This window comes from Falco punctatus, assembly GCF_963210335.1.
Source record: "Falco punctatus genome assembly, chromosome: 2".
NCBI classification, from domain to species: Eukaryota; Metazoa; Chordata; class Aves; order Falconiformes; family Falconidae; genus Falco; species Falco punctatus.
Genome location: NC_137581.1, coordinates 114,811,400 through 114,834,836, shown reverse-complemented (window position 1 = coordinate 114,834,836; position 23,437 = coordinate 114,811,400). Strand labels below are relative to the sequence as shown.

General features: G+C 41.6%; 1 protein-coding gene across 1 annotated transcript in view; it reads left to right on the top strand.

The window, feature by feature from the left end:
* CRYBG3 (crystallin beta-gamma domain containing 3) overlaps nt 1–23,437 on the top strand; it is a 94,795-nt gene that overhangs the window by 31,378 nt on the left and 39,980 nt on the right. The window contains exons 4-7 of the mRNA XM_080374571.1: nt 11,005–15,958; nt 16,933–16,980; nt 17,326–17,441; nt 18,487–18,634. Of these exons, the coding sequence (XP_080230697.1) occupies nt 11,005–15,958; nt 16,933–16,980; nt 17,326–17,441; nt 18,487–18,634 (5,266 nt within the window). The remainder of the gene's footprint in view (nt 1–11,004; nt 15,959–16,932; nt 16,981–17,325; nt 17,442–18,486; nt 18,635–23,437) is intronic.

The window sequence follows — 23,437 nt, the reverse complement described above, 5'->3', positions numbered from 1 at the left end:
TCCATGTAAATTCAAAGGTACTATTGATTACTATTGATTCCATTGATGGTTATGTTAAACTGCAATTTTAGCATTTAATGTAGAAGCAAATTGCAGCTGTGGGCTTTACAAATCCTTAAGACCACCGCATTATTAATTTTACCACTGTTCCCTTTGTCATGAGGAACATCTAAATGAATTTGTTAATTCTAAACTACCGTCAGATATTAAATTGGAGGTTATCTGTGGTTAGGGAGGAGGTTGCAGTGATAAGAGGACAGTTGTTAGATTGCATAATCCCCATTAGAGTTGTTTAAAAAACCCCAGAAAACAAAAACCCACAAAAAACAATCTTTCAGAACTGTAATACCCACCAAATGGGTTCAGATGCCTCTACCCAGACAACTTCATTAACCTCATCTCCTTAAAGCAATATTTTGCAAAATACAAGGAAATCAGACTGCTCTGACCTGTAGGCTGAGGTTAATCTTGCCCTCAGTGGGAGGCCTGGCACTTGGTAAAGACTCAAATTTCCAGGCCCTAAGCCAAGGAAAGTGGAATTCATGAGCTCAATCTGTGGAGTACGTGTTTGTGAGGGACAAAACGTGTATGTCACGTTATTCCTCCGTCACCCTGGCTGGTTGGCTCACAGGTAACTATACCTTCACGGCTTCTGCTCCTTTAATCCAGACAGTGGCAAGTGGTAAAGGAGAAGCACGCAGGACAAAACCAGGACAAATTCGGCAAAGCCTCTAGACAACAGTTACTGCAGACAGTAACATGGTAATTGCAGCACTGAAGATGGGTGAGGAGAGTTGCACTGGCCAAGTCTCCGGTTACTGCATCCCTTAGCCTTCCATTTGTCTGGGATAGTTAAGATTTCCTTACCATTGAGAAGCGAAGCAAAGAATTGGGCTTGCAGTGTTCTACAAAAAGTTAAGGATGAGGTCAGTAAAATATAGTTTTACAGTAAAGCTTATTCAGCTATGAGTGGAAAAGAAAAATGCAAAGTAAGGTATTTGCAGCTAAGCGTAAAAAAGTCTCTTAAGTAAGATGGCAACTTTTGTATAGAGTAGTCCATAGTGGCAGAGGAGTAAGTACAAAAGTGAAAGGTTCACATTTAGTTTTAGCCTTTGCATTCCTTCTTAATGATGTTAAAAACCAACCTTTACCTGATTAAATAAGCCTTAAAAGTAAAGCTGTGGAACAGTGGGGATGCACTTAATCTAATTTCTTGCTGCTAAAAGTCTACAGGAGGGAGATCAAGGTTTCATAAAGTGACAGAAATAAACATGGGTTTGCCTCCACTATCTTTCATTCCTATAACGCAACATTCTTTCAGTTACACATATATTGCCTTTCACTGACAAGCAACGATTTGGCTTCAGAATTGAGGCTGTTTCACTTAAGATTCCTGAGAATGGACTTCCTGCGGTACATACTGGTCATCTTCTGAGGAATACCAGTCGTGGTAATAGGCAGTACTCTATAGGTGACTGAGAACACAACTCTGATAATTTATGTTCATTTTTCTTTTTTTTTCCCGGGGGGCGGGGGGGGGGGGGGGGGGGGGAAGGGTAACGAGAGTAATGAGCCAGATCTGTTCTATTGACTGCTTGCCATTTGCCTATTTTCTAGTAGATTTTTTTTATTTTTATAACATCCAGTAACAATAAGTGGATGTTGCATATAGTGGTGTGCAAAACAATAGTACTTGTGAAACTGCACGGCTTGTTCTGAAGTTCAGCAGGAAGCCCGTGGTTGACGAGATGAAAATCAAAGTTATACCCACTCTAAATGTTTGGATTATAAAATCCTGACCGCTGGTTAAGATGCTAATACCCCGATTCAACAAAATGTTTAAGGTCCTGATCTCTACCTTCTTTTATGAACCTTGTGGACTTGGAATTGGGTTCTTTCTCACTTCCACATAGGATCAAAAGCAAATGCTCAAAACTGTGCTTTTACGCTTCACACCCTACTCAAAAAGGGAGGTAGCCTTGAGGAGAGACAAATTTCAGACCATTTACAGTTCTACTGTGTTACACATTATGGGGTTTTGTGAGGGGTTGTTGTTTGTTTTGTTTTTTTAATTTATTTTGTCATCTAGTAAACCTGTTGCTATACATCTAATTGCATAGTGTTTCGCATCTTAGTGCTGTCAAAAATCCTGCCCTTTTATTTTGCTCTGTTAGAAACACATCTGATAGAACCCTTTAGGTCTACATAGTTCTGGTTAACACGTCTGTTTCAGAGCTTGTCATTCACCTTTGTGTTACTGGTCAGATGCAGGCTTGTGGTGATACAGAACAGCTCTTAATTTGTCTGATGGATTGTGTATTGTGGTCTTGATTCCGTCAGTATCGGCAGCATTCATCTTTCACTATAGATGCCTTTGGCAGACAATCAAGAATAAATGAATGGAAAGTAAATGACTTAATCCAAGCAGTGGGCTCGCCAGGTGATTCCTGAGGTATAATGTAGAAGAGTGGGAAAGCTGCTGCTGCATTTGTTGAAACCAAATACATCTTGTGGTCAGAGCTGTGTCTGTCACTGTAATTGCCTACCCAGGACCTATTTTACATACAGGACCTGAACTTAAAACCGTAAGCATACGCACAGCATGGCAGTGTTCATCCATCTTTGAAAGCATCTGTTGGGTGATGGCAGTAAGAGGAAAACGAGAGCACTGTGTTGGTTACTTCTATTAAAATAATACCTGCGTAAAGATTCCCATTGTACAAATATGGATAGTTATATAGTAATATACAGCCCGTCAGAGGCAGGAGGGACAGCTGCTTTTCTTTTTAGTAAGAGGTTGCCTTCGGTGGTGGCTCTGGGGAAGACCAGGAAGCTGTGGAGCCTGGGTGGTCCTGCCAGCATGTGCCCTGCCTGCCTGCAAGCACTGCTGTTTGGACCTAGATCGGTTACTTTTGGTCTTGATTCCCTGGTGCAGTTTGCGCTGGAACAGACACTTGAAGCAGCACAAGGAGGAGTGGGGGCAGAAGTATCTTGGGGTGGGGAAATGAGGAGGGAGGAGGGGAACATAGTAATTTATAACAAAAATAAAAAATGTCTTCCAACAGCTCTCTAGCTTCTGCCTTCAGAAACTGAGGGTGGGAGCGCATTGTTCAGTGGTTGGTGCTCAGGTGGACGGTGAGTCATTGCTGAGAGTGACTTGCTTGAGAGGAGTGTAAACTAGGTGGGGAGCTTCACCCTTCTTGGACAGTCAAATACGGACTAAAATTCATTTAGAAGGCTGACCTGGGGAAGGATCAGGATCATCCTGCTCCTAATTCTCTTGGTGAGCTGTGGAGGGAAGCCTCCAGCAGTGATTGCAGGGGTATACACACACACCCCCCCCGGAAGGATTTAGGGTTAGGTCACTAAAGAAGAGGGCCTCATTATTCTTTGTTTCGTCCAGACACATCTCTACATCCATACCTTGATTTGAACAAACCACCCTTTAACGCTACTCACAGAGCTGCAAATTGTGACCCGAGACCTTGTCAGGATAGGTGCTGTGCTGGGGCTCAGCGCCCCGTTCCAGCAGTGGGGTGGGCAGGTGTCAGGGCTCGGCTGCAGGAGGAGTGCCAGCCAGGCCTGCCCACCAGGGAAGGGTACCTGCCTGGAGCTGGGATGTGGGCCACAGGAGATGTTCTTGTTGGCGCCAAAGCAAAGATTTCTGTGTTTCTGAAGGGTGAAAGCTGCTTGGTTTAAAAGCAATACTTAACAGATGCATTGATGCAAAATTGAGCTAAATTAATTAAGCTGCAAATTAATTCATTGGGTTGTCTTGTTGCACTGAACATTTTTCAGTAGCGTTGTTCACTTGTGCAGTGTATTCAATTAAACAGAGACTGTTTCTTAGAAACAGTATTTTACAGTGTGATTTTGAAGTTAAGGAGCTACCTGCAATGTAATTGTTCAGGCCACCTGCGCCTTTACTTGTCAGTCAGGGCTTAATTCTCGCACCTTCATCTTTACTGTTGCAGGGTAGCAGGTAGCATCAGGGAGTGGGTACCACTGGGTTCCTGCTTTAAGTAGGCAGGTGGGCTGCTGGAGCATGTGATCACCTTTGGTTGCCTGTGTAATGCTCGGGGCAGGTCCCAGAATAATCTGCTGATGCACCTGCTGAACTCCCCCTGGCCCTGGCGTATGTGGAAGGGAAGAATAACCTTTCTGGCATCACAAAGTCAAACCCTTTGGTTTCCTTAACACATCTGAAGCTACACCCCTGCTTGAGAGCAGAGGGATGTTCTAGCTTTAACTCTGTCTTATGTGTGAGAGGCCAAGAGGGGTGGCTTGCTGCCGTCTTGAGAAGAGAAGGCTGAGGGGAGACCTTCCTGCTGTCCTCCGCTCCCTCGTGGAGGCCTTAGGGGAGATGGAGGCAGACTGCTCTTGGAGATGTGCGCTGTTGGGACTGGAGGCAACAGGAACATGGGATATCAGGAAAGGTGTTTTCACGGTGAAGGTGGTCAGGCCCTGGGGCACACGCACAGGGCTTCTGTCCCTCAGAAGTGCTCACAAGTGGTGGGACAAAGCCCCGAGCACCCTGAGCTAGCTGGCTGAGCGTGGATCAGGGGCTGAACTGGACGGTCTCACACGGTCCTTTCCAGCCTGTATCACAGCTCTGTGCCCAAAGGCAAGGCCGTCTCTCACCAGGTGACTTTGTGCCATCCAGCTTCTGAAGGCGATTTGCTTTTCATTGGACTGTGCAGCATCTTGTAAGCCCTCCTTGCATGTCAGCGCAAGGCAGAGCGTGGCAAACTGCCGCAGAGACAGCACAGCCCGTGCTTGTCCCAGCTCCCTGGGGGAGGCAGGACACAGGCATTTCAGCACCTCAATACCTGAGCGACAGAGGGGTTGCTCGCTGAACTACGTGGGGGGGGGCAAGGGTGGCAGGTAGGTGTGCGTGGGTGCTTCCCGCAAGTATGGGGCAGAAAGGCTGGCTGCTGACAGGTACTGGGGAAGGGTGGCGGGATGGCAGGGAAGAACTGGGAGTGATTCCAGACCCTTCATGCTGCTCTTGCTCTTCCAACTGCCAGTGTTCTGCATCAATCTTGGTCTGTGCTTTCTTCCTCCGGACTCCAAGAGTAGGTTGCTTTTCCAGGTGTGGAAGATAATCAAGTAGCCCCATGAAGGGCAAAGGGGAAGGCAAAGCATTCCTTCCGAGGTCACAAAGACTACATTTGCTTTTATTAAAATAGTCACTGACTCTTAATTGTCCTTACGGAACATTAGCTTTGAAATTTCCTGCAGGATCAGCTGTCTGCAAATCACTTCAACCAAACTTTTGACCTTTTGAAACACATGTTATGAAGTCCCAGGACACTAGTGTTTCAAACTTCAGATTTAAATCATGAAGCTATCCCCTCAGGCTAAAAAATAATTCTCTTTCATTGTATATGGCAACTTTTCAGTTAGCCCACGGTGTCTTTTTTTTTTTTTTTTTTTTTCAATAAAGGCTTTTAGTTTTTCCATTTATGTAGATCTGACATGAGTGTAGAAACCAGCTGACTAAGTAAGGTGGATTCCACCAGAAGGTTCTTCAAAGTGACTTTAAGGCAGTTGTTTCCAGACAAAGGACCTTAACATAATGAAGGAAAAAAAAGTTGTCAGTTAAGTACACAGTAGAAAAAAATCTAAGTGGAAAAAAATTAAAATAAACAATAGCATAATTTTAAAATAGTCAGGGAGAGGGAGACGGGAACCACAAGAGACATACTGATTTGGATCAGTGGTTTTCAGCCTGTAGCCTGCAGATCTCTCTGCTCTGGGAGCTGCTTCTGAGGGGTCTGTGAAAGATTAGGGGAAACATGCACAGGTATGCTGGAAAAAGCAGGAGACTGCTGGGCGGGGGAGAAAATACCTGGAAGAGTGAGGTATGAGGAAAAAATGATCATTGCATGTCCGGGGAAGCCCATACGCTGCAGAAACAAGCCAGCCCACGGTATGCTTATGCTTCAGCAGTGAGCCCAGGGCCAGGTGATGCCGCTCGGGAGGGCTCTCTAGCAGGGATGCTGTGCGGTGCAAGGGGAGCTGGACTGCCTGGGGGTCGGAGGTGCTGTACCCACGTAGTGCTGTATCATGCTGTGTGATCTTCCTCCGTCTTTTTGAAAGTAGACTAGGGAAGTCTGCTTTCTGTGTTACGAAATTATAAAGATAGGAAAATTATGAAAATATGAAGATTGGAGGGGTCGCCATCTGGATGACATACACTTGAAAAAGATGCAAACAATATTGTCTTCGTGAATGCAGGGAGGTGAGGCATTCAGGGTTGTAGGTGTCCCGCTTCAGGGCTTCAAAACCAAGATTGTTTTATAACTGTCCTGGTTTCAGCTGGGACAGAGTTAATTTTCTTCTCAGTAGCTGGTGCAGGGCTGTGGTTTGGATGTGGTGTGAGAACAGCGCTGATAACACACTGATGGTTTTAGTTGTTGCCGGGTGATGTTCACACTACATCAAGGACTTTTTCGGTTCCTTGGGCCCTGCCAGCCAGAGGGCTGGGGGGGCACGGGACACTGGGAGGGGACACAGCCAGGACAGCTGACCTGAACTAGCCAAACAGGTATTCCATACCATGGGACGTCATGCTGAGTATATAAAATGGGGAAGAAGAAGGAAGTTGGAGACATCTGGCATTATGGCGTTTGTCTTCCCGAGTCACTGTTACACATGCTGGAGCCCCGCTGTCCCGGGGATGGCCGAGCCCTGCCTGCCCGTGGGGGGTGGGGAACGAATCCCTGGGTTTGCTTTGCTTTGCTTGCGTGCGCGGCTTTACCTTGCCTATTAAATTGTTCTTATCTCAGCCCTTGAGTTTTACATTCCTTCCCGATCCTCCTCCCCATCCCTCTGGGCGAGGGGCAGCGAGCGAGTGGCTGCGTGGGGCTGGGTTGCCGGTCAGGGCTAAACCACGACTATAACTAATGCCACTTTTGGGGCAAGTTACACAAGTTGTCCACCATATGAGATGTCAGAAGGAGAACTCCCTCCTCCTTGAGTTAGTCCCTCTTGAACTTTTATTTTTCTTTCAGATTAGAAGATATCTCAGCAAGGACCTACTTTTGACAAATTTAATGTAACTCATGTTGACATCCTCTCTTGTTGCTGTCAAACAGTCTTTTGTGAAACTGAATTAAGGCTTTATAGGGAATTGAATTGCTTCCTGTGAAGAAGAGAGAGAAGGAATCTCCCAGTATTTGATAAATGTGACAGAATACACACTGGGTTCTGTGTGTAATCAGGCTTTCATCTGTATCCTCATAAGAGCTGAAAAAAATTTTCTTTTTGCATAGATTTTTTAAGGTAGGTTCTGAACTGGCGTATTCTTTTTGTGATCAGAAAAGAATTGTTACTTTAAATGTCTATGAGACAAGTCTCTAGTGACACTTTAAAAAGATTTTCTGTGACGCAGCCTACTTCTAAACATGTTTCATAAGACTTACGGATGAATTGCTGCTGCTGCATAGGAACACGGCGTTTCATTTTTTAAGTGTCTTGTTGCGTGTGAGCATTCAGATTGAACACACTTCTATGTGCTGTAAAGGTAAATGCATCAGGACAAAAAGGTCTGTTGAAAAAAATTTTGTAATACACTGAGCAGCAATTTCTTTTATCAGAGGTCAGAGATCCTGAAGTTGCCGTGTCTGTGGAGGAGAGGTTGGTTCCCTTTTAAAATAGCATCCACTGCAAAAGCTATCGGTAGAGGCAGGTCTGCAGGAAAGCAGAGCTGCGTGTTAGGAGGCACTAGCAGAGGCCAGCTACAGGATGGGGCTCCGCAAAGTGGTGCTGTAGCCAGTGCTGGTCAGGATTGGGTTTGTGCACAGAGCTCCGTAGGGCAGGTTGCTCTGAGCCTTGCTCAGACTCCAAATCAATCAATTGGACCATAAAATTCCCTCAGAAGACAAACAGAGAGCAAAAATAATTGGGAGAAATTATAAAGGGCACCAAATAAATGAAAAAAACCTTATGTTTGTCTTGCCTGGCTGTGTGTAATACACGTTGTAACTATTTGTTTGGATCTGTGGCTCAGATCAATGTAGAAATAGTGTCCCATCATGCTGGGTTCTCCTTGTCATCCCTGTGTAGGCAATCTTCTGCAAAAATAACCTAGTCATATTTCTGGATGGTTTGGGTTTAGGAATTGCTGAGTTCATGGCAAGAATTTGAAGGCAGTATTGGGTATGAGAGGCAAATGGAAGGACATTTTCCAGCTTTGTGTCAGAGCAGTAGTGCTTCCACATGTTTATAGATAAATTCTGAATTCTTCCCACTGTGTAGCAGACAAAACACCAACTGTGAAATGAAAGACACTCAGTAAAAGTTAATTGCCATTGAGCCGTTCATTCAAAATAATGCCTTCCTTTCAGCGGAAACGAGTGTCTGGTACCTTGCAAAATACCATCAGCGTGCTCACTTTAAACATGTAGCATTACGGTTTTCCTTTTCAAAAATCCATAAAACTTGTTCAGAGAATTGGTGCCAACCTGTGTTCTGTTTTCTTGAAATTTTTTTCTGGATTCAGGACAGTTGTAGACCAACTTTTATTTCTGAGGTTGGCCAAAGTCTAGGAGAGATTGATGGGTTTTGCAAAAGCTTAATAGTGATTATTTGAAACATTTTGACCCCATTCTGACGTAACTGAAATAGGAGAGGTTACTCGGTAAGGTTAATTCTGAGTGACAGCATGATCAGGTCTTGCATTCGTAAGACTTATTTTTATTATGGCTATGACTGTTTAATGCCGAGCGAATATAGTGTACTGCAGAACTCAACAGATCCTTCCTCTGAGATTTTTAGGATCTCTGGAGCTTTGGAAAATATCTTCTAATGTAGAGTAAGGTATTCTGTGAGGAAGTGGAAAATAATGTAATTTTATTTTTTTTAAGGGAAACAAAAATTACGACCCTTTTTCCAACTGTGTTTTGTTTTCTTTAATTCAGAAATGTGTATTGTTCTTTGAAAAGGTGCGAATCAGAAGATGGTGACTGTAACAAATTGTGATGTTTAGCAGCAATCACTATTGGTATCTGAGGAAAACAAACGAGTGGTATAAAAGACTAAATGTAGGCATCTAACTTGGCGAATGCTTGGGAGACATGCTATTTATACACAATTTTCCTGTTTTCTCTATAACAATATACCTGGCTAATAAACCCTATGTTGAGATTCTGCTGTAGCCTTTGTCAGAGATTACTTTTAATTTAATCCCAATACAAACTTCTTTTTCAGGTTCTCACAATGTCTAAATTCCTGTATTCATGTATTTTGGCATTAGCCTAAATATACCTGGCAATGTAAAACATGCATATAAATGACTGTTTATATCTGGTTTAATGTTTATAGATACGAATAATTTCACTTTTGGTTCACTTGTATTCTTTGAATGTACAAATACTGCGCAAGGAGGGAGTTTCCTTGTGATTTTAAATAGTATTAAGTTCCCTCTTCAAAATAAAATTAATATTGAAGTAAGAATCTGGGCCACTAACACCTTGATAGAAAAGAGATTCTATTTTAGACTGGTAAATCTACTCCATTTTTGTCGTCTTCTGTGCCTGTTGAGCGAATACACACTCGGAATTCATACAGACAATCTTTGAAATTAGTGACTCAGTGATACTCAAAGAAACAAAGTTATTTATTTTGCTGTTCCATTTTCCTTAGTAAATTTATGTTCGATTTCTCACTTAAATTATTTGTCCTCAGCTCTAGAGCTGTAATAACTTCTTATAAAGTGTGAACTACTGGTAAGATGCAGAGAGCTCTTAAAAAAGCTGTGGAGGTATTTTTTACTTACGGCGATGCTTTTATGTTAGAAATCTAAATCTCAGCTGACATCTTTTCCACCCCCACCCCTGAGAGACTCATCTGAAAGGAGTATGACCATTTCCAAGAGAGGTGCATGGCCACTTCCAGCCGCCGGGTTAGCAGACATAGGGCAGACTGGATGAGAGTTTGGAAGGGCTTGTTCTTAGTTTAGGTGGAGGCTGAGGCAGAATGGAGTTAAGCACAGCCTGAGCCTCTGCTTTGTCCTAAGGTAAAGAATGGAAAAGCTGATGGTCACATTCATATTGTCACTGCCTGATTTTTATGAGAAGTCTTTAACCAATAAAAAAATAAGGGGGAAGGAAATAAGCTTTAGGAAGAAAGGTATTTGTGACATCTGTTAGTTTCAAGAAATAAGAAAAACAGCTGCTTCAGAAAATCGAACGTGACAGTCTCTGAATTTATCCTTAGTATTATCAGAAAGAGCAGTAAAGGATCAGAGTCACAGTTTTTCCATGGTGGTACTTTCATTAGTTTTTGCGTTCACTTTTTTTGCTACTAACTTTAAGACTAATGATGGACTAGATCTACCAGTTCCTTGCCACATTTCTAGGCTTCTTATTTTGGTATTTCTTCCAGCCTTCAAGCAAGTCTTCATTCTTACCTGGTCTCCATTCACTCTCTTTCCTTACCACCCTGTGGTTCAGAACACATCCCCGGTTGTATACTTCTTTTCTCCATGTTTTGCTTCTCATTTTCGTGTTCCTTAACAATATATTGAGACCTTGGGTAAAAATCTAAATTTCAATTCAATATTTTAATGAGCATTAGTGCAGTAATTTTCTTTCAGTTTTAAATTATAGACCTGCTTTAGTAGTGTGTAACATCTTCACAAAAATATGTTTATATTCTGTCACTGCAAATGTTGACTTGCAGTAGCAGTTATGAATAATAGTTCCATTGTCTACTGAGAAGCAAATGATGGAAGTTGTTCGTAGCAACATCTACTTTTTGCTTTTTAGTTTACATTGACTTTTTCTGTAAAAGGTAGTGTATGTATCCATTTGTCACCCAAACCCATATTTAGAACAAGCAGAAAAAGGAGGAAAATAGTGTTGCATGCAATCTACAGTTTGTGCTAACCTGTGAAGGAAAACAGTATTGTGCATGATCTGCAGTTTGTGTTAACCTTTATTATTAAGCTAGCAATTTAGATAGTCTGTCTTCTACTCATAATGATGGTCCTTGTTACAGGCAGATGCAACGGAAGCCAGAAGCACCCGCAGTCACTTATGCAACATACCGAGGTTCTGCAAGGATCAGGCAGCTACTGAAGAATCAAACAGAAGTGGCTGAAAAAGGAGAAGAAAGTGCTGAGAACAGAAATGCTCCAATGATCAAAGAAAATGGAGAAATCCAAGCAACTGTCTCTGCGAAATCAGGACACTTAATAAAAGAAAACAGGGAAGATGAGGGTAAAGATCATGAAGATGATACCGTAGTAAATACTTCTGCAGTTAAGATAGGAAGGAAGAAGACTGGTAAAGCTCAGCACTGCTTAGGTAGCAGTAAACATGAAATAACTGCAAAGGCCACAACTTCATCTACTGAATCGTGTTCTGAGATAAATTTAAAACATATGCCTGCTTTAGGCGCAGCAAAAGTTAAAAGGACATATTCGCTAGATTCATTATTATCATCTAGTAGTAGAAACGGTGAGATCCTAACCAATTCCACTTTCCGGATTACCAGTTCCCTTAAAATGAGCTCTGCAAACGATTTGGTTGGAAAAGATGATAGGCTGCTGAGAGAGACAGAAGCACTGTTTCAGACAGACCAAAATGGCACTGCTAACTTTGATAAAGAAAACGATTGTAGTAAAACAGCTAATATGGAGTCCACAGAAGAAATGCAGGGTGATTGTTTACATTCACCCAAACCAAAAAGTAAGGCAGTTAATGAAGAGCTACCGGTGAGTAAGGGAGAATTTTGTTGTAATCATCAAACAGATAGTCACTCAGAGCTATTGAATGGCCAGATACTTCGTCCCAGTACCACTGCGTTCCAGCTGCAAGGAGATCAGCATATAGGTAGTGCAGATAAAGATAGTGATCCAAGAAAAACTGATACACAGAAAATTGTGCCTGCTGTAGAAAGAGAGCGAGATCGACAGAGCTCTGTTGCTACTGTTCTTTTACCTTTTAATGAACAAATACCCACTTCACTTAGCATGGAGTCCAGAGGAGAATGCATAGCCACAGGTAATCCAGCTACTTCAGTGTCATCTACTAAAAACAATGAAGATATGGTCAAGGACAAGGGGACTTGTAATGAAGAACTAAGTCAGTTAGGGAAACGAGTGCATGTACGAAATGATCACCAATTGATCACTGCGGAGAGTTCTAAGAATACTGCCACACAGCAGACTGGTTTACCTTGTCTAGAAACTGATGGTGTGGAAACAATGAAGGTTTTATCAGAGGCTGCAGTGGAAAACCTTGCCAGTGTTTCATCCTGCATACAAGGGTGTGGAAGTGTGATGCCTAACTTCAGTGAGCTGGCAGCGCCTCTGTCTTGTGAGTCTTCTTTTGAAATTGGAGGCTGTTGCTTACCTTCTGTTAATCTTAGTTGCAAGTTCAAAAATAAAACTATAGGGGAAAGAGAAGTCAGTTTAAAAGATGTGCGAGAGATGCTTTCTTGTCCTGATCTTGACTATGAGAAGAGCGAATCCTTTGAGCCTGTAGAGATGAACCTCTCAGAAAACTCTATGCATGTCCACGACCGTGGTCCTGTTTCCCTTGAAACTGTTGAAGACGTTCATGCCAAAGCACTAGTTATACTCACAGAAGACCACACAGTAAAGCCTGCATCTTGCCCTTTAGTCACTGTTGACAGGACAGACAACGGTACTCCTGCTGCTTCTAAAATTGACAAGACTGGTATGACGGCGGTTGCTCTTGTTCCTTCTGAGTGTAAAGATGACATCTCTGAACTTTCCTCTTACATTTCTAAGTCACAGGAAAAAAATCTGGAGGTTTCTCATTCTGCCTTGAGATCTGGAGGAAGACCTTTGACCAACCATTCTGGTTTTGTCTTTGAAAAAGACGTTGATGTAGACATCATTTCTGAATCTCCACCTGTTTCTGAGGATAGGTGTATTAATTTTTCTTTGAAGAAGGAAAACAGTAATAAGCCTAGGATACCACCCACAGTACTTGATGTTTCAACTGACCACCAAGCAAAAATGCCTTCTCCTGCCACTAACTCTGAAAGTGGCCAGATTGCTAGATGGTCTGCTGCTTCTGAACAGCACAGCTTTATTTTTCCAGGTGCTGAGTGTAGGAGAATAATCTCTGAGGACAGAATGACCAAGGTGCCACTTTGCTCAGGAGAACTGAGAGCTTTGGGCCCAGGTGGTTCTCTGGAACCTGAGCTCACTCCAATTTTGCTTGATGGCTCTGCTGCTGGAGTAGATGTGGGGGGTGTTTGCATCCCCAGGCCCACTTCACCTACTCTGGGATCCAGAGAAGCCTCCAACCTTTCCGTTTCTGCCTTGGAAATGTTAGGCATTGCTCAGGGGAACCGTAATTCTTACAGTCGAAGAGCTAGTGGTGGGGCAGAGGAGGCTTCCTCCACACAGCAGGCTGACAGCAGTGTCTTGACAGAGGCAATGCCATCACCCGTCTGTCCTGTGAAGTCTTTGGAAATGGCAGACAAGTCAGCTTGTTCCGAGAGCACGTGCAAAAATGCTGTGGGACGGGTGATGCTGGGTGACAATGCTTCTGCCATCTCAGAAGTCCCTTCTGTAGTGGATGATCAAACACCCGCTGCACTTATGGAGTCAAATGAGCTCGGTTCTGAGGAAGTATGGGAAAGTAACGATGTGAAGGGACAAGAACGTGCTGAATTCCGAGATGCTGTTTTGTTTAAAAAAGCTGAGGAAATAGTGGGCTCAGTTTTACACTTGGCTATAGAAGAAATAATAGCAAAGCAAGCCAATGGTGTCTGCCAGCTTTCTGGGAGCAAGGATAATTTAGTAAATACAGATACTCTAAATGATCAGAAAGCTGAAACTGTACAGCTGGAAGCGGAAGAAATCCAGTCAGCTGTGCAGTCATTAAGACATTTTAATGAGAGCAGTGGAAAAGGCTCATCTTCATTTACAGGAAATGAAACGGTGGATACAAATAATCAAGATGAAGAGATAATATCTTACGTCCCCGATAAAACTGATCTGCATAATGCACTAGCACTGAAAGCAAAAGAAACAATTGATGAAGTTGTTAACTCAGCCAAACAAAACCTGATATCCGATCAGTGGCAAGGCAGTGAGAATAAAAGGCCGCCTGAAAAGGTTGATCCTAAACCAAAGGCTGAAACACCAAAGATTTTAAACCTGGATGTGAAGTTACCTGCCAAGTCACAGGAACCGACAGGGAAGAAGGAAACTCAGGATGTAACTGTAAACTGTGAAAAGGCAGATTGCTCAGGTCCTCCTTTGCTTCCAGGTAGTGTGGAAAATGGCATAGATTGCCTCCAAAGAGGTGAAAAGATACCAAATAAAGCATTCACTTGCCAAACAAATAGATTTCTGCCCACTGGCAGTTCATCAAGGCCAGAATTGGAACTGATGACACCAGCAAAAGAGAGACAGAATAGAAAAGTGTGTGAACATCTGGCTGCAGTAGAGGTGTGTGGCAAAGCTGAGGTATCGGCGACTAATGGGAAATCTGATAGATCTTTACATTTAATACATAGAGATGCTACCGTGACTGAAGCGATGCTTCTGTCGTTGCAGTTAAAAGACTCGTGCAATAATGCAAATATGCCAGATTGCACATTGCTGCCAGCTGTGAATGTTAATTTGTTATCTTTTACGCCTGATGAAGAATGTATTGGCATGCAGAGTGAATCCAAAGACAAAAGCAGTCCTCGGGGGTCCCTGGAAAGCAGTGCAGAGGATGGTCCATATGAAGACTGCGGAAGAGAGGCTGCAGCACAAATAAAAGCAACCTTAGAAGATCCAAAGGCAGTGGACAGTAAAGAGGAACTAGCAAAAGGGACAAGTGAGGTAGCAGAGGTTAATACGGGATTAAATGCACAATTCATTGTACCTGAATTGTCTGTTACTGGAGAGGACAGTGAAAGAGAGAACTGCTTCAACACAGACCGTGCTCAAAGTAATGAGAATCTGAAGCTGATACAAATGAAGGATCAAGGCAGCAAGAGAAACGATCAGCTTGAAGAAAATGGTCTGGACTGCAGTGACGACGTGAAGGAACCAACAGATCTTTTGGCCTCTTCTCCACTAATTGAACAGTGGGAAAACAGTTCTTTTACTATCATTTATGAAGGTGCCCTTCAAACTGAGAACAAATCTGTCTCGACTGATGATATGCAAACTGATTCACTTTCTTCTTCTGATTTGCCTTCAGATAATATAGATCATCTAATGTGTGAAACAGTGAAGAATAAATGTGAGCCAGCCTGTCTTTATGGGAAGGATAACAAGTTGAACGAAGCAACCGACAGCCGTAGCACAGAATCGTTTCTGAGTGTGGAGGCCAAGCGCTATAGAGTATATCCTTTCTCTTTGTCTCCAATATACGAAGATGACAGCTCCCAAGAAGACTTACTTTCCACAGATGTGTCACCAGAAGGCCATCCTAGTGGAATATCTAAAGATAACACTGACCATGCTTCTGTGCTCTCCCTTCTCCAGTCAGTTTCTGAGCGCTTACAGTTTACTACTCGGTTCAGTAAAGAGGAGGAGGGAGTAGAGGAAGAGGAGGAAGAGTCATCGTCATATGAAGAAAATATGCTTGATGTTGAGAAAGAAGACAATTGTCTTTCCAGTCAGTGGAGAGGGAGTTTAGAAACCACGTTTCCATCAAATGACCAAAATAGATCTTTGTTTCCTGAACAGTCACCCTTTCTTTCTAAAGGACAACTTGACTCTAAGGAGCAACCAGAACTGTTTCCAGATGCGGCTTCTCCCAGTGAGACACCTTGTAAGGCAGTTTCACAGAAAGCTGATGCTGCTCCGAAGCATCCTCCTACAAGTGTGTACTACCAGTATTTGAAATCTGCCAGCAATTGCCCCTCTGAGAAGGGGACCAGGTTTGGAAGCATTCTCCAGGATATGTTGCAGCCAAAGATTCATTGGTCTCAAGACAACACTATGCCAAAACTGGGAGAACTGTCAGCGGTAAGATGTCATGTCACATTAATATTAATAAAGTAATTAGCCCAGATTTGAAATTGCTGTCTCCCTATTCTCCTTCCTCCCTTTTTAAGGTTAATTCTTCTACCATAAAGAAAAGTAATTAGGTTGTTTAAGATCATAATTTTAAAAATAAGAAGTCTTCTGATAAAATGCTTTTGAAAATACGGTATTCTTGGTTCACCACACAGACGAAAGTGATTTAATTGTAAAAGAGATGTGAAGAGAAAATACGATAGTAAAATATGCATTATAGCAAATCTGTGTAATAGCAAAACACAGACTTGTCCGTGTTAAGGACATTCCAACCTGAAGATGATGGAATTGCCTTTTGTGTGAAAAACGTTCTTTAATTTCTTCCACTTTGGAGATTAGTAGAGCTGTATTGTCCAAAAAATACAAATACCTGCTTACTGGGCTACTTGATTATTTCATACAGAGTCTTCTACAAATTGTAGCTCAGCTAGCAAGTAAGTAATATAGCTGCTTCCATAGATAAGTATTTCTTTTAGTTTATTTCAAGCAATGGCTAATGAGGATATGGAAAGAATTTTCCCAGTATTTAGAAACTGAAAATGCCACACAGCCCAAACACATAAGTGAAGAAGAAAGTCCTACCATGATGTTGGAAATATTTCAGTCTGTGTTAGAGGTCTCTCTTGGTTTTGACACTGTTAGGAAAGGCAGTTTATTGTTTGGTGGGAATGGTTAATACATTTGCAGAGGTTACCAATTCCATAATAGTTCTTCCTTTCTGGCACTTGCTGCTTTCTACTGATAGTTTCATTCTATTAAACTATTTGCACCAACTCTAAATGACAACAAAACAAATCCTGGCTGTTTCTGCTAGCAACGGTTGCATACAATTTATAGGAATAGTGGACGCAGAATAATCTGCCTATGCTTTGTGCTACTGGTGTAGATGTTAATAGTAGTCTTCCATGTCCTTTTAATTTCAGAACCTCATTGACAGGGCAAGTCTCAAATATAATCCAAGACCGGGAAAGGTAAGAAGAATTTGTGTCACATAGAATCAATATGATACACAGAATAATTTGTTAGACCAAAATTTTTGAATGGAAAGCATTTGGGATAGTTAGTCTAGCTCTCTGTATTTTAATGGTGCACGTGCTAATAGTGAAATTGTATTATTAAAAGTCTTGCCACCAGTAATTCTACTGTATTTCTGTGAACAACTGCTTTTGTAGTTCAGTAAAATTTTTCATAAAAGAAAATACGTAGCATATCAATTGAATGGGCACAAAGTGAAATAGATTTTATTCCAAGCAAAAAATAACAGTCTATACAATATGAAGTGGGCCCTCATTCATATGCATTGTATGTTGTTTCAGATTATTATTTATGATATTTATGGCAACAAAAGTAAACAAGAAGTTCATTCTGATGTGCTAGATGCCACATCCTGGATCTTTCCCATTGGATCATTACTTAGGATAATTAGAGGATGGTAAGAAATCCAGGTCGTAATTAAATAGTCTTTCCAAAAGACTGTATATGTGTTTCTCTGGTGTTTTCATTTCTTTTTATTTATGACACATGTCTGTTCTGCAAGTGTCTTTTTCTTTCTTTATAATTAGACTGGTACCAATGAAAAAAAGCATGAAACGAGGCTTCAAATGCTGCAGTACAAAAAAAAAAGTTTCCCTTGGGAACTAGCTTCAAACGGAAAGTTTCTAATAGAACCACAAGTAAGCTTAGATTTCTTGCTTGAAGTGTTGAGACAGTACAGCCATAATCATCAGTGGAAGCATGTGTATGCCAAAGAAAATGTTTCTTTTTACAGTTCAGTTTCATTATATAGTAACTGTTGCAAAAGGACCATAAAATGAACAATCTCAGCTGCTGTTTGTAATGTAGCATTTAGAAGAATGTGGATGCAGAAGGATATACAATTACCTTTTAAGGTAGATTTTGCTAGTGTTTTCTTCAGGCTTGCTTCAGGAAGCTGGGGCTGGGACCACATCAGTTGTTGCATCAGAATTTAATTGGCGGTGCTTACAGTGAACATGTCTGGCTGTCAGCCATAGTGACAATGCATTGTCACATTTATGCAGTTTTGAGGCAGCCTTGTTTGGTTTTTGCATACGTTTCTTTCATGTTCTAAGAAATACTGGATGCCATCATTAGTATGTATATTTTTAATGCCTTGCATAGTATCTGCCTGAACAGGACATGTTTTGATGTGACAATTAATATATTTGCTCTGGTAAAATAAGACTGCTTATTTACATGGTATTTTGTAGTATTTTTATACAGGTTATATTTTAAGTTATGTTAGGCTATGGCCTGGAGGAGAACTGTGTATTTTACATTTAAAGCACAGAAATAAAAGCCCCATATTTATCTAAAATCAATGTGACTCCTGAGGGGCAGCGTAAGAAAGGTGTGATATTTGGCTTGATAAGATGATCTCAATTACTGAGCTTTACAGCAGAGGTGTATACGGACAGTCTTACCTAACTGCAACAACTCAGTTGATGATATCATTACAGTTGGATTTTTTATGAGAAACCAAAGTTCCAGGGTCGGAAACATGTACTGGAAGAAGGAGAGGCGGTGCTGGATTACCTTTGGGATTTTCCAGGCATGAAGCATCATCGAAGAAACCTTACAGTTGGTTCGATCAAACATGTAACAAAGGTATAGACTTTGTTAATTATATACTCCCATACATAATGAATTTCTGTTGGCAGTAGCGGTGTATTACTGGCAATGGAAAATGTGTGTATGCTGTGTTTCTGACTTCATTCAAATTTGCCATGAATCATGTTTTTCACCTTCAAGATAAATTCCAGAGCTTTTGCTGTGCTAGATTTGCCTTTCTTCCTAAAGATGATGGATTATCTTTCTTTGACACCAACTTTATGTGACATTTAATAACGACTCTCCCCACCTTTTAGATGTTTACCTGTCCAGTTAATTGAGATTAAATGGAATCAATCCATATTTTTCAAAGTAGTGTTCACCTAAAGCTTCAACTATCTACTGTGTCTGTATGGCTTCTGTTTCAGAAGTTAGTAGCTGGGTTTCCGATCCCGTTTGTACAGCACAGCTTCCAAAAATTACTGTCACTCTTTCTACAGTGTTGTCCCATCTGTAGGGCCTCCACAAGTGGTACACCTACAGCATCTGGCTCTGTGTACAGCCAGAAGTTTAAAAGGCCTTTTGTTGAAAAGATGGGAATCAAATGCTGAAAACTAAATGTAATGCCTCTATTGTTATTCAGTGCATGAGGAATATATTTACCAGATCTTGTGATTTAGGAAGACTTAGTGTTCTTATTGTTTAGCGTAACACTCCAGTTATTCACAGGGCAATGGCCCTTTACTGCAAGTGAATTACCATTTGTATCGCAATGTGGAAGTTTTTCTGAAAAAAGATGTGTCTCTGTTCTCCAGTGGTATAGCGGTCATCTTAAAATTGATAACCTTTTTGACGTCAACACGGGGGCATAATGTCGTAACAATTAGAAATACTTTTTCATTCTCTTAAAGCTTTAACAATAAATAGATAAATTCAAAAGAGGCTGGCTGAGGGCATGAGTAATGAAGCTAACATTTATTCGAGCTAAACAAAAGCATTTGACCAATATGGAATATTGCTCAATAATGTGGAAGGCAGCTAAACAATTAACGAAATACCACAAAAACATGTGGAACTATGGTCTGAAGCCAAGGGAAGCTGGGTGTGTCTTTGGGTATCAAAGAAAACCCTTGGATCGGAAGGACACTGTGGTTAGCTTCGTCGTGCTTGATAAAAATCTTTGTAATAGAGCTAAGTAGGTTCGAGCGTTGTTCTTCTTCCCGTGTGGGGTTCAGTTGTGTGGAACACAGATGGAAAGCTTTGTTACAGTACACTAGTTCAGTAATCAACACTGTTTCTTGTGTAACTTAAACCTCTAGCAGGTATGGTTGGTTGGGAGGGCTTCTGCTGTTTCAGCCCATAGGGCTGTGTGGAGCTAGCGTGGGTGTGGGACTCGGTAAGCTGGGTTTTGTCCTCTAAACCTTGATTTGTGAAAGCATCCCCCTCTTTTTTTTAGGTTGTACTTCAGCTGCTGTGGAACTACTTTTAGAAGATTGTCAAAGCAGCACCTTATTTATTTTTTGTGAAAAATACACGCGTTGTTTTTAATTGACAAGTAGCTGTTTCTTTTTCAGGCAGCTCATGTGATCTGCAGGATCACACACGTGTTTTACTGCCATTCTCTTTTTTTGTAGGCTGGGTAGCTCAGTGGTTCTCTCCTGCCTAGTTTGGTCATACTGGCTGTGTGTCCAGGCTGTCTGGCTTGTCTTCCGATCCTTCAAGTGGCTTTTTATGGTGCTTCTTTAATGGCTGCTCAGATGCCTTCAGTTAGCAGACTTGAAAATTGGCTAAATCTTTTAGAAGAAAATAGCTTGCCAAGAAGAGAAAAGCAGATGTTTACTAAAGAAACTGTAGGAGGTACATTTAATATTATTTTTATTTTTTACTGGCAGATGTTAGTTTGCTGAGAAAAACAGTCTGCCAGTAGCTTCATGCTCTGATTTGGCTTCAAGCCTCCACAGCAAGCAAAGATTCTGTTAGCTCTGTGGTTAGCTTGTGGCTTGACTTACTGGGGATGCGCATTAGATGTATGCATATGTGTTTAATTTGAAGGAACTTAGGAGGGGGGAGAAAAATATCCCAAAGGAAAAGATCACGCCATTAGTCAAATGAAGTCCTATTTGAGGTAATGTGGCGTCTGAACTCCGCTGAAGCAAGTCAGCGTGAGCCCGGGCTGGTGAAATCTGCCTGCACGCACAGGTTCAGTGCCGCTCCTGCTGTACAGTCTGTTTAGCCAATTCAGTTCTCTGGCCTACTGCAAGTGTATATACTGATCGTATGGAATTGGAGGGCTTTTTCTATCTGTTTCTGGAACCTCAAAGAGGGTGCTAAATATTACTTTCTCAAAATTAAGAGCTGAGAAGGGTTGCTGATATTTCCATTCTGCAGTAATCTTGTAAACCACTATTTTGCAAGATGGCAGGAGATCTGAAATGCCAGTTTATAATCACTGTCTGCAAGGTGGCTGAGCAGGGAATAACTGAATTCCTTGTGGACTGTCCTTAAGCAAAGCTCTTTGTGATGGGAATGTTCACGGTATGACACAAAGGGGTGTGTTTCTTTTGTTTGTGTGGTTTGCTAGGTGAAAAGTTATTAATTCAAGCATGGACTACGTTGTCAGATGCCACAGGGAGACACCCAGCAGCTTCAGATTGTCTCATGTGCTAGTCGGTATTTACAAAACAGCAGTCATTAATTTCCTTAGTATTATTTTATTTTGCTACCAGCCCTGTTGAGTTCTGTAGTTTGGTTTGGTGGAGAAGTGCGAGAGTGGTACAGAGCAGGAGAAAGAATTATGAATGGGTAAAAAAGGCTGGAGGACCAACAGAGAGTAAGATTTAAAGTAAAAAATGCTGTGGAAGCTGACATATCCTAAGGACAAACTGTGTATCAAAAGTAAGATGCGTGTCTAGACTGCATTAAAAAGGAATCGTGCGAATACCAGAACTAATTAGGCCTGGTTTTCAATAGACTCTTCTCTCATCATTGTTTTGGCATTTAGCTTAAGAAGCCAGACTTCAGTCGTTCTTTGTCCTGTTGTTGAGATAAAAGGCTACCTCATTTAAATAAGCTACTTTAGATCGGTTCAGTCACCACAGCTTACAAGTCCAAGGAGAAGACCTAACAGTGCTGAAATCATTTAGCCCTGTTGGGGCTGCAACCCTGAAGCTGGAAAGAAGGGTAAACAGCTAAAGCCTGGGGGGGGTTGAAGGCTCTAGGTCTCTTACTTCTGGTGGAGCTTTTGGTTGGACTAGAAAAATGGCAGAGATGCTACGGAAGAGTAATATTTCATGCTGAGGTCTTGAGGGTCATCCTGACCCTCTTCGGAAGAAGCCTTAACCTTTCTGCTGAGGGCTGTGTTACAGTTTGGGAAGTGTCTGCTCTGTGCGAGCTAGCACAAGTATTCCCTGTCCTTTTGGAAACATCTCTGCTCCCAAAAGACGGCGAGGGAAGCACAGGCGCTCCAGGATGGCAGCGTGGAGGCAGCAGGAGCGTACCGCAGAGCGGAGGAAAACACAGCGGGGTGCCGGGAGGCTGCCACCTACCTGAGCATTTGCTGGTTGTGCATTATCATTGGAAATGAACACAGCTACCTAATCTGTCCGCTGGGCTTTATATTCTGTTTTTTGCATGATGTGTCAGTAGGATAATGCCCATGACCTGAGTTTTGGCTGGTTGTGATGGGGGTGGCAGAGCCAGGGGAGGTACAGGGAGGAAACTTCCCAGTTTGGGATCTGGCCTGAAACGCTGTGGTAAATAGTTCTGCATGGTAATAGTTTTGCATTGTGGGTATCTTATTTCAAAATCTTGACGCCTTGCAAATGAAAGGGCTTTGGACTGAAGGATCTAGTTCTCAACCTGAATGCTATCGTATCTGTGTGGTTTTCATTTTGTTTCTAAAGATGGTGGCTTCATTAGGAATGTCAAAGAAACCTGAAAGTAATGATTCCTATTAAATATGCGGAGGCAAATATGAACGTGTTAGGGCAAATATTTACCAAGCCAAAGTTTACAACCTTAAATTACATGAATTGATGGCATAGTACTGGAGTGTACATCTGCAAATACATGGTTTTCACCTCATGCAGTAATACTAAATTTTACCATTTTCTGCAGTCTGTGAATTAATATATGTAAATTTAACTCAGTATTTAAGTCAAAAGGTATACTGCGACTTCAAAAAAATGAGCTTAGAAAATACAATGTACTTCTTGCTCAAATATGTTATTACCTTTAAAAATAGATACTTGAATTGCTTTTGATGAAGACCTCAGTTTACTGTGTGATGATTTATGAGAGGACTTTGTGGACTTAATCTATTACACACACAAACACCATCACAATGGGTAGATTTTTATTTTTTTTTATGACTGTCAAAATCTGGCTGGAGAGAAATGGTGATAAACAGGAGAGATGTTATTATGAGTGCTTTACCTACCCTTTGGAGAACTACTGCATTCTTCATCTCTTGAGGTGGAGCCTGCCTTGTGAGCTTCAGAGGCAGGAGAGCAGACTTGAAAAGAAAACATAGACTGACTTTTTCCAATCTTCAGATGAAAAAAAAACAACAACAAAAGCCTCCTACTAAATTAAAATTAAACATACTCAGTCTCCTGTACTGTCTGAGGCCGCAGGCAAAGATACTTTATTTTGCCACTTGTCTAGTCTTGTAGGTACTTTGTTTTAGAATTTATCTGAAACCATTAAGAGTAGCATCATTATTTGTAGAATTCTTACAGGTGCAGCTTCTGATTTTCAGTATCAAGTTTTACTGTTGAATTCACAGATTTCAGCCTTATCACGTATCAGATATTATTAGGAAGAACTATGAACTTCAAATACTTCTTAACTGTGATTTAG